At 28.1% G+C, this 11,498-nt stretch overlaps 2 protein-coding genes across 3 annotated transcripts; both read left to right on the forward strand.

Moving 5' to 3' along the window:
- The first annotated feature begins 7 nt into the window (after positions 1–7).
- Positions 8–635, forward strand: mRpS16 (mitochondrial ribosomal protein S16). Its single transcript, XM_014434517.1, has one exon. It carries the CDS (start codon positions 106–108, stop codon positions 505–507), a length of 402 nt encoding a protein of 133 aa, XP_014290003.1. The 5' UTR covers positions 8–105; the 3' UTR covers positions 508–635.
- Positions 636–1,630: 995 nt separating this feature from the next.
- LOC106689523 (splicing factor 3B subunit 4-like) lies at positions 1,631–6,822 on the forward strand. 2 transcript variants are annotated; one of them, XM_014434516.3, is made up of 6 exons: positions 1,631–1,760; positions 1,873–1,968; positions 3,402–3,541; positions 3,670–3,753; positions 6,337–6,482; positions 6,646–6,822. In XM_014434516.3, the coding sequence occupies exons 3-6, from the start codon at positions 3,508–3,510 to the stop codon at positions 6,784–6,786; spliced, it is 405 nt and encodes a 134-aa protein (XP_014290002.1). In that variant the 5' UTR covers positions 1,631–1,760; positions 1,873–1,968; positions 3,402–3,507; the 3' UTR covers positions 6,787–6,822. The 2 variants fall into 2 exon arrangements, with proteins under 2 accessions (XP_014290002.1, XP_066901460.1); XM_067045359.1 differs by lacking the exon at positions 1,873–1,968 and having other exon boundaries at positions 1,661–1,760.
- Positions 6,823–11,498: the final 4,676 nt, after the last annotated feature.

Below are 11,498 nucleotides of genomic sequence, written 5' to 3' on the forward strand. Positions count from 1 at the left end.
CGTCTTTGGATTTATGGGAGGTTAATTGCTGCAGGTTCAATTCCAATTTCAAATAAACGTTTATTTTAGTAATGTTATAACTGTTTCTTAATTATTTAGTTTATTATGTTTCGCAAAATATTCCCGTCAAGCGGTGGAGGTTTATATGTTAAGCGTGCTAAGAAAACCATAAGGCTAGCACGCTATGGGTGTACAAATAGACCCTTTTTCCATATAGTAGTTATGTTGACAGGAAGAGGCCAACATGAGCAACCCATTGAACAGTTAGGAACAATGGATCCAATGCCAAATGAAAGAAATGAAAAAATGGTTGCACTAAATTTTGAAAGAATTCAATATTGGCTGGGGCAAGGGTGTGAAGTATCTGACCCTGTTGCCGAATTATTTGGCCTGGCTGGTTTTTTCCCTGTTCATCCTCGAACATATACAACAGCTTGGAGAAACAGATTCGAAGCCCAGAAAGATTTAGAAGCTAAGGAAACTGAACAAATAGATGCAAAACCTTAAGTGCTCAAAAGGATTTCTGTTTATTCATGTTTTTGTTACTGTGCCTGAGGTGTTTATATTAAGTGTAGGTGTTTATATTTACCTAGTTTTTTTAGTGTTAATTCTCAAGTAAAATAATCAACACTTGCCTTAGTTGTTGTCAATCTCCCTCTTCATTTTTGTTTATTTACATTTTGACCATTGATACAATAATGTGTTTGGGATGTATATGTTATACATTATTTCTCTCAGGAGAATATTGAAACAAATTGGTTATGTTGAAGTAAATAAAAAAAAACAGTATTTTATCTTGTAAACTAAGTGTCAGTTGTCGGTGATAGGGTCTCATTGACCTAAATGAAGATGAGAATGTATATGAAGGAAATGCATGCCCCAATAACCTTTATTTATCTTCCTTATTTACAGAATTATATGGAATGGTACACACAATTCGAGCAGCCCTCCAATATTATTCCAATAGACTGAGAGCAAAGTATGGACATTATACTTACTATACATTTATATAAGGAAGTTGACAACTAATTACATTAATGATTTTGGGATGTTTACATGGGTTCTAATCTTTAAATCATGAATCCATACTCCTGGTGAAAATTAAACAATAAAAATTGTCTAAAATACTATATTCAATCTGTCCATTTTGCTCTGGTTAAAGAATAGGCCATTCACAATAATCTAGTCATTTCATTCTTATGTGTTACTAACAGTTCTCTCTGCCTTGTAGCTCCATTATGGTAGGCAAGAGCTGGTAATCAGAGAGTATAGAAGTAAATTTATCAACTTGCATTAGACTCAAAATCGTCTACTCATTCACTAGCCAACAACTAGCCAGCTAGTAGATTTATTGTGCAATATGTTTCATTCTTTTACAGACCTTATACACATTTAATAATATAAATTTAAGATATGTCTTAATAAATAGATTATTCTGAAAAAAAATTATTATAAGGTATATGAAGAAAATAAAGTAGGGAAAACATACCAAAGGGGTGTATTAAAACATATAAAATAACAAGACTTAGCTTTTATAGATTAATTATTTATTTTATTAATTAAGTTTTATTAATACATGTAATTACATATGTTGGCAGTATATTTGTGACTATCTCACATCTCTTATCAGTAATATTTTCTTTACTACTCTCATTTGGTTCATTGTTTTTGGTTATAAATTAAATTCATTCTGCTATTTTATAGTTATTTTACTGTCTAGGACAAAACAAATAATTGAAAATTTGAACGATAGGAATCAAGTAAGTGATTAAAAGCATAAATATGAAAATAGTATATTCCGAGGATCTTCTGGAAAACCATCTAAGCTTTAGTGAAACACAAATTATAGTACTAATTTATTTTATTTTTTAGCATTACTCAATTTATTAAACATCAACAAAGTTGTTTGTGTGTTATATTAAGAATTAGCTGAGCCCTGAACAACATTCCCTGGATTTTCTGGTCATGGTAAACCATCATTACAATATTAAAAATAAAATTAATACTTCTCATTGGCTGCTCTTTAATTTTCAATTCTCACCTGTGGGTAATGATAATTAACTATGAAAATTGATAGAATATTAAAGATCTTTTTAATATAGCTTATTCATTTTTAATAGTAGTCATTGATAATAAAAAAGAAGCTAGTAGTAGAATTGGAAAAAAAAAAATATTTAAACTTATTTTTAATATGTTGTTGTTTTGGCCAAAGTCATAGACACATTAGGATGACTTCATGAGATACAGAATAAGTATAATTTTTAATATTAAATCTTCAAAGACTTTATAATTTTTTTTCTGATCTTTATTGAAAATATATAGATAACAATATTGATATATACATCCAATATAAATATATATATAATGGTGCCCTTCCTTTGCCATATGAGGGGTTGGGCTAGGTCCGCTGAGGGCGGGGGTTACAATTTTGGCCCAGGAGCTGCTGGCCGGGGGGTTACAAGAACTTTATAATTTCCAAAATACATGATTTATTACTTTGAATTAGTAATATATCATAATGGGTATTTAGAAAACAAATTAAATATTTGTTATAGAAGTTTTTTAATCTAATTACCTAAAATTATTATTGATTAGAGAAGATGATCGGGGGGTGCGGTCAGCAAAGGAACAAGATAAAGATCTAGGCAGAGATCTCTGCTAAACTTGAGTTTAGCATAGATCTCTGCCTACAACTCCCTGATTAAGACCTGAAAATCAGGTCGAAACGTCAGCATAAATACATTTTTTTTTTTATTTATGTTGTTCCTTTGCTGACCGAACCCCTTGACCATCTTCTCCAATCAGTAATCTATGGTCAACTATATACACCTCATTAAAATTATTATTATATTTTCTATGCCCCTTAAAGCTGCTAATTTTTGATATAGAATTAAGTAACAGAAGAGAAAATTAGGATTTATTTTTAAAAAATCATAATAATTTATTTATTTTAAAACAATCTTAAAAATTTATTTATTTAAAAAAATCTTAAAAATGTATTTATTTTAAAAAATTCAGAAACAACACTAGATAAATAAATCCTAATTTTCTCTTCTGTTGCTTAATCCCATTTAAAAATTTTGTAACTCTATCTGGCATAGAAAAAATAATAATAATTCTAGCTAATTATATTACAAATTTGTAAAAAAAAATGTTTAATTTACTCTCTAAATACCCATTATCATTTAATATTATAAAGTCTTAGAAAATTTAATTTTTAATATTAAATCTAGAAAGACTTTATAGTTTCTTGTGTATTTGATTTATTACTTTGAAATAGCATTACATAGTAATTGGTATTTAGAGAACAAATTAAATATTTTTTATATAAATTCCTAATCTAATTACTTAAAATTATTATTTATTTATCTAGTGTTGTTTCTATCTGAATTTCTTTAAAGCTTACTGGAATTGGGGTTAGTACAAACAGAGTTCAAAAGGGCGCAGCAGCCATCACTAGTAAACAAATGTGAGCTTAACTGTAAGAGAGGTTATATTCTGCTCGGTATGGCCGCTGGACCTATTGCCGAAAGGAATCAAGGTTTGTTATAATTCATACAGTAAGATAAATCCCATTATTTTAGTTTTTCCATAGAAATATAGATATTAATTAAATAGTTCCATGGCTTAAAAAACTGAGGATTCTGAACTAACTATTTTTTCTTACAGATGCCACGATATATGTCGGCGGATTGGATGATAAAGTTACTGAAACTCTTATGTGGGAGCTATTTGTTCAAGCCGGACCGGTTGGTAAGTTGATATTTTTTTTAGAAATGGTCCATGTTCCTGTGTTGGAATCTGCACTATCAGTTTGCTTATAAGTGCTATACTTTTATCGCTTGGTGTAACCATCCTCAGCATACTTACATTGCAATAGGCATATTAAATATTTTTGTTTATTTTAGAATTATTTTATGATTGTATAATTTAAAATTTTTTTTTTTAGTAGTAATAATTATTTTATTTATTGATGTTTGGTCAGTGCCATTTGGACAGCCATAGAAATTTAAATAGTATTTATTCATTTTGTATATATAACGTAATATTTATTTCATAGTATATAATGCAATGCTACTGCTGTTCAAAACAAGCTCTGGAGGTAGTACCTTCAACCTTCAACACTTATTCTGAATACTAGAAGCCTCAACTGAAAAAGATCTGTTGGAGGGAGTGAGTGTAAATTGACAGCAGTGATTTAATTAAAACTGTAATGATAGTAGTAATAGTAAAATGTTTAAGATCCTGCAACTTTAGTTTGTTAAATTTTTTTATGTACGGTGGTAGGTACCACCAATATATTATTTATTGTTTAGATTTAAAAGCTTGATAATTATTTTTATAAATGTATATTCATTACACCTGTATCGTTAAAAATGCAGCCAAAGCTAGTCCAGATAGTTATCTATCTGGATACTTCTTGTTAGAATTTTTGGGTATTAGATAGTATTATCAGTAAATGAAAACTATTTAATTAATATTAATGACATATACTAAAGTAGTATATAAAAAAAAATTCATTAGATGTAATTTTATTTGCTACAGTTTAATGTGTGGTCAGAAATTTTTGTTCTGTGCTTGTTTTCTTCTTTTTCTCACAACAACGCTTAGCCATCATTGTATCAGTAATACTTTAGCATCGATTGCCTCTCCACACTGCTCTGCAAAATATTGAGCCCAATTGACACAAAAAATTCTGAATCATCTGGGTTTGGATGACAGAGAACCATATTAGCAGGTTTTTTTAAATTGTATTCCACTTATTTTAGCATGTAGAAAACTCTCACTTGACTTTTCAGATTGGAGCTTCCAGAACTAGTTTTGCCAAAATTCAATTTATTTTATGACAGGTGATTTAGACATATTTATTCCATTACTTGTTTAAATCAGGAATCTAATAAATTTCTATGAGTTCAAAAGAGGATAGGGTTAAAAAACAATATTCGAATCTACAAATAGTCTTATTTAGCTCAAGTATGCTCTCTAAACTTTCAAATTTAAGTTTATTCTGATAGAAATTAAATTAAATTGTTCTGATAAATCTCATAATCAATGAAGCATCCCAATTTATTATCCTAGTACCATCCCATTCTCCGTGGTAGCCTTACTTTTCTTTAGTTCGAAAAAACACTTATAGCGAGTATGTTGGTTGATGTACAACATAACACAATCTCACATGAGGAGATCATAACACAAAAAAAAGGCAATTCATTGTAGATCCATACCGGTTTCCAATTTAAAAAAAAAATTCTAGACAACTAGGAACAAGCCTCAATGACCAGAATAATAATATCTTGAAATGTCAGTGTTTTGAAGACATCATTTTACCCAAGTACCTGGGCTGGAAGAGACTACATTATACTTCAGAGGCCAAGAAAATCCTTTATTTAAACAGAATACTTAAACTTTCTTTGGAAGTAGCAAAATAGGCTCGTAATTGGTTAAAATTAGAACTTAATAGGAACCATCAGAATATGACAACCATCCTTGAGAATGGATAAAAATACTTAGAATTATTTTGGTTGTAAGTTGTTTGACTTAAACTTTCCGAATCCCAGAGGAAAACTGTAAACTGGGTGGGCTCATGCACAGGATTGCACCTAAAGTGGCTTGTCAAGAATCAAGTTGGGATCCTAACTACTTTGGTTTCATTTTGATTACACGCCTTTAAGGAGGAAAACTGTGAACTCTCGTCCCCATCATCGTGAAATATCTACCTTGTTATGTTGTGGCTTGGTTGTAGGTTTTTATGTGTCAAATAGATGATTTTATATTTTGATCATGGAATTACCTTAATTGTCATCCATTTGTTTGATGCTAACGATGACACTATTGGTTTTTATTATTATTATTATCAATGAGATATTATTGAGAATTTATTTTAACCATAAAACAATTTTTTCTGTTAAGATTTCTATTTTATTAAAGAAACCACTATACATTATGTCTATTCAAATAATTGTCAGCCGAGTCTATTTGATCATACAGGTTTTTATGATTTACTCTATAATTATCACAATCCGTTTAATCTTGAAAATAAGAATATTTCAAATTGAAGTAAAGGTGCGATAAATTGGTGCAAATAACTAGACAAATAAAAAACAGGGAAGAGATGGTGCAAAATTAATATTTAGAAGTGACTGAACGGTGGGGAGATTTACATTATCAAACATAGAATAGAATTAACAAGTTTATATTAGTAACACATCGGGACATATCTAACAGCATCAGACAACCTTTCTTAATTCACTGCAATCTCCGGAAGTGAATAAGAATCCTTCTTTGATTGTTTTACTAATTTTATTATTCTATGTTTAATAATGAATATTTTTTTAGTCAATGTTCACATGCCAAAAGACAGAGTGACACAACAACATCAGGGATATGGATTCGTTGAGTTTTTGGGTGAAGAAGATGCTGATTACGCTATAAAAATTATGAACATGATAAAAGTTCATGGAAAACCTATTCGTGTTAATAAGGTTTGTATTATTCTTTATATATTTATATTAATAGCATCTTTAAGTATTGAAATTTCATTTTTATATTGAACAGTTGGTTAAAATCTATTCAGGAGTTTATTTAATGGTCATTTAGAATAATGGCAATTTTTATTTTAATATAACATTCATATTTTAATTACAGGCTTCAGCTCATCAGAAAAATTTGGATGTTGGAGCTAATGTGTTCATTGGTAATCTGGATCCTGAGGTTGATGAAAAATTGTTATATGACACATTTTCAGCGTTTGGAGTTATTCTGCAGACACCAAAGGTAATTAATTAATCATCTTATATAATTATCAACACAAAGTAATTATTAGATGTTTTATTACTATTCCTATATAACTCTTTTTGATACTTTGACATTAAGTGAATTTATTTTTAAATGTTTTTTTTTTAATATTTATTTATTGCTATTTACAACTGTACATTATAATACATTGAGTAAATTTGACTTAGTTAAAATGGAGAGTTACAGGCGTGTAGAGCAACTACCCATTGGTAGCACTCTAATGACATTTTACATTAGCTGGTCTCGTGGCCATCTTCTTTTCAGGCGCCTCAGAGGATTGTCAGGAATAGAAGAGGATGCAAGGTTAGAAACTAGGGGGTTTATTGAATTGGTGAATATAAAAAAGCATCCATCAAAATAATATTCTCTTCAAAGATTCCTTTTCTCTTTCCCATCTTTGATAATTGTGCTAATATTTAATCCACTAAAATCATATAAACTGAGTGAATATTAACAGAATCTTAGTCAGCTGAAACAACATTTGTCTTTTTATGATTTTTTTAGATTCCAAACTATAACTTATATTAAAAAAGTGTATCAAAGTTATAAAATGTGTAATATTATCTATTAAATAAATAGAAATACAATAAAATTTGAATACCTTATAATTATTACATATTTTATGGTGTAACTTCTGGCAGAGCCCCATCTGCTAAAGCAACAGATGTCTAAAACAATTAGAATAGCATGTGACTAACCTTGATACATATAATAACTGATTCTGTCTGCAGTATAATTAGTTCCGCAACAGGGAAACCAGAACGTTTAAACCCTTATACTGGTTGAATTTAAGGCAATATTATGGATTAATGTTTTGTGATGAAATATTAGATCATCTTGTTATACTGTATCAAGAACTATGATATAGTTAAATTAATCTTTTCCGAAGACTGAGATTTTATTTTATCTATTATTTCAAAATGCCATTTTTCAATGAAATAATATGATTATAAATATCTCAATATGAATCTTTTATTTAAAATAAATTATAATACTGAATATTTATGTTAGATGAATTCATATACTGCATATTTTTCTTGTTTTATTACTGTTTAGTTTTTTTATAATAACTAATTTATAAATTATTGCAATCTATCTTCAATGATAGTAGAAGAGCTGTAGTAATATTTAAAATTATGACGATGATCTATTTCAGCTCTATTGAAATTGAATGTTTATGATAATGAAAAATGAAAACAAAATCATTTTAATAATATATAACAATAATGTAACCAATAAAAAAAAAATACCCGGATCATTTTATATTCTCTTATTTGTTTTAATATTTAACCCACAATGCGACAGGTAGGTCTGTAAGACCCACTTACATTATTTTTCTACTTTTTATATTGTACCATACATTCAATATACCATGCAATTGTGACAAAACTTAATTATTTATGTGGAAGTGGGTTCAACATCCTAAAGAAAACTAAGAAAGCTTTGAATACCAAAATGTAAGAAAAGTAAATACTGCTATAGGTCTTTGAGACCCATCCATCTCTCACACAGTTTTCAATTATTAAATTATTTAAATATTAGTTTGCATTTAAATGTGTATATATAAACTAAATACAAATAATAATAATGTAAGTATATAAACAACTATATATGTACTGAGGTTTTTTACAAGTTATACAACTGTTCATTTAATTGAACTACTCATTGCTCAAATTTTATTATTGTAATATACATGTATTCTGTAGTTCAGATTGTATTGTATACACACAAAATGTGTTCTTCATCAGTTAAACTCAATTTTTTATGACCCATTTTTATTAATCCACCATTTATGTAAAATAAAATATTACGCAGTGAAAGTTTTATAATATAATAAAGAACGTAAGTACACTTATATGGATGTTGATATTACTTGTTGTGAAAAAAAATACAGATTGGTTCCAGTACAATTTGTATTTACTGGATTTAGCAGAGATTAAATGTAAAAAATAAAGAATGTTTGCTTTTGATTATGTGAAGATATGGAGTTTATCTTATAAGCCTGCTCCATGGAGGATATAATAAAGGTTATGGATATTTTTATTTCTGACATTTTGGATCATAAGGGTAAAATTGAGGAGCATTTTGCAGCTTTTGTGGAGCTTTGTTATAGATCTAAACTATTGTCATTTTGATGAGCTTCTGGTTATTATTTGGAAGCTCAGTGAGTTTATGTTGTATTGAAATCGTTAATTAATTGGAATCGGTGATCAGATTATAGGAAACCATAATTATTATTAATTTACTCATTAAAACTTTATTTCATTGTTTTTGTTTTTTTTAAAATTGACACCAATGGTCAACCAATTATATTTTACTCATAGCAGGAAATTATTCCCCTTATAGTGAGGATTAATCTATTAGTTTTTTAAAAATGATTTTATAACGTTATAGTCTAATTAATCTTATAACAAACTTGTTACTAAAATAATTCTAGACTGAAGTTCATGAGTAAAGTGGATCTGCATTGCAGTGTTGAAGTCTAATTAAATTGTTGATAATTTTTAGCAATTGTACCAACAGAGCATTATGCTATGTTAAGTAGGGTTCCGCCCTTTTAAAGATTAGTCTTGTAATGGTAATTGTTATGTAATGGTGATTGTTAATATGTGATTGTAAATTTCTCACTTTGTAATTTCAACTGTATTTGTATTTCAACTGTATGAACATGCCAATTGTAATCGAATTTGTAAATCAAGTGTAAATGGCCCGAGTGGTCGAAACACTTAAATAAATAAAAAAAAAAAAAGATTAGTCAACTTTGTTCAACTATCCATCTATTTGTTTATTTATAATAAAACAGGAATGCCCTTTACATACTCTGGTTACTTTATCCTTCAATGTGTGTACTAGAATAACGGTTATTTCGTTCTATTTTGGCCTTGAACAAGTTCTTAGCCAGAGGCTTTATGTTAATCAAAGATATAATTTAAATTACATTAAAAAACCTTGTCTATAACTAATACTTATTTGTAAAAACCTGAATCAATGATAAGCCAAAAATAATAATAGTGCCAAAACTTTACTAATAAATATGAATACTAGAGTACTGTAAACTTGCACTTCATCAAATCCTTTTTTTCAATTTTTATTATATTAACCTGGAGTATGATACATTTTTACATATGAATAGGCATTTTTGATAACAGTAAATATTTTCTTAATTTTTCTGTCTCTATTCTTGAAAAAACTTCAATGTAATAAATAGATTGGTTATATTATATAGTCTTTGCAGATTTTTTTTGGAAAATCACCTCGAGAATCAAGCTCAGGTTAAGATGAAAAATATTCCATTAGGATGTATTCAAAACCTTTTTAGATTAATGCAACATCAAATCTATGGCTTAGTTGGTAATAAAGGGCAAGTTTTTTTTTTTAAATCAAAATTTTCAACAATATTTTTATTTATAGAGGATAATCTAAAAGTTGATTTTAGACGATGTTTTATTAAATAACATATTTAATTTAATAGAGGGAGTATACGAATCCTGGGCTAAAAGTATTTAAATTATTATTTTAGAATAAAGTATTTAAATTACCAAGTAGGTATCTTGTGATTTTAAAGTACAATACTTTTTAGTTACCAATTATTATTTTTTTTTTTATAGAGAAAGTATTTCAAATACAAAATATTTATGTCCCAAGTAATTGTACCTCTGTAACTTATTTGTGTATTTAAGATTCATTTTTCAATGTTGGTATTTAAGAAAGAAAAAACAAAATATTTTTATTATTTTGTATTTCCAAAAAAACATGAACTTACAAATAATGTATTTTATTTTTTAAAATGTAAAATATAAAAAGTTTATTTTGTATTTTAAAATATTTTATTAGAAATACTGGCCAGGGCTGCAAAAATACACAACTAAGGCAATTATTTTTTTTTTAACCAATAAAAGATAATCAATCATGTACATCAGCTGTGAAGTTAAACATGATATCTAGACAATTGTATTTAATTTTATGCTTGTGTTCCAAGTTTATTAAAATATGTTTTTTTTACTAAGTATATTTAATCAATTTCACATATCCATTAATGATTTCTTATATTTTAATTTTTTATTATTATTTCTATATTAGGAGATTGGCCTGGTTATTACATTAATAATTATTATTACATTAATAAATACATATTAATAATTATTACATGGCTATTATAACATTTTGTTAATCCTTCTAGTATCGTACACCAGAACTTTTGACTTTATTTTGAATAGGACGTAGATTGTACTCTAATGGGCAGACTGGCATTATTTCCTCGACTTGAATCTTGCTACAATCATCAAACTAGTAGCACCACAGTCGCCAGTTTAATCCATGAAGTTAATCAAATACCTTATTTTTGATAGGTGTGACACTATCAATGTAAAACAGTGATATATAATAATAATTTTCTAATCGGTATACACATCAACAAGGGAGCTTGTTCAAAGTATGTAAAGGACTAAAATGAGACATAGCAGCAAAGATAAAGATTATTTTTTAACAAATTATTGTTTTTCTTCTCTGCTAACCCTTGAATTTTAATAGTTTGTAATTAATTCTTTATTAAAAGCCTTCTTGTTGAACAGTTGTAACCCCCGCATTGACCACTCTCAGTAGATAAGAAAGGTAGGATGAGGGCTAGGGGAGTGGTATACTGGTACTGTTAAGTACTTCCTGATTAAGGGCAACAGAAGGTTTTGTGACCCCCCCTCCCCCCC

This window comes from Halyomorpha halys, unplaced genomic scaffold (assembly GCF_000696795.3).
Source record: "Halyomorpha halys isolate HHAL.00 unplaced genomic scaffold, Hhal_1.1 Scaffold1388.1, whole genome shotgun sequence".
Lineage (NCBI taxonomy): Eukaryota > Metazoa > Arthropoda > Insecta > Hemiptera > Pentatomidae > Halyomorpha > Halyomorpha halys.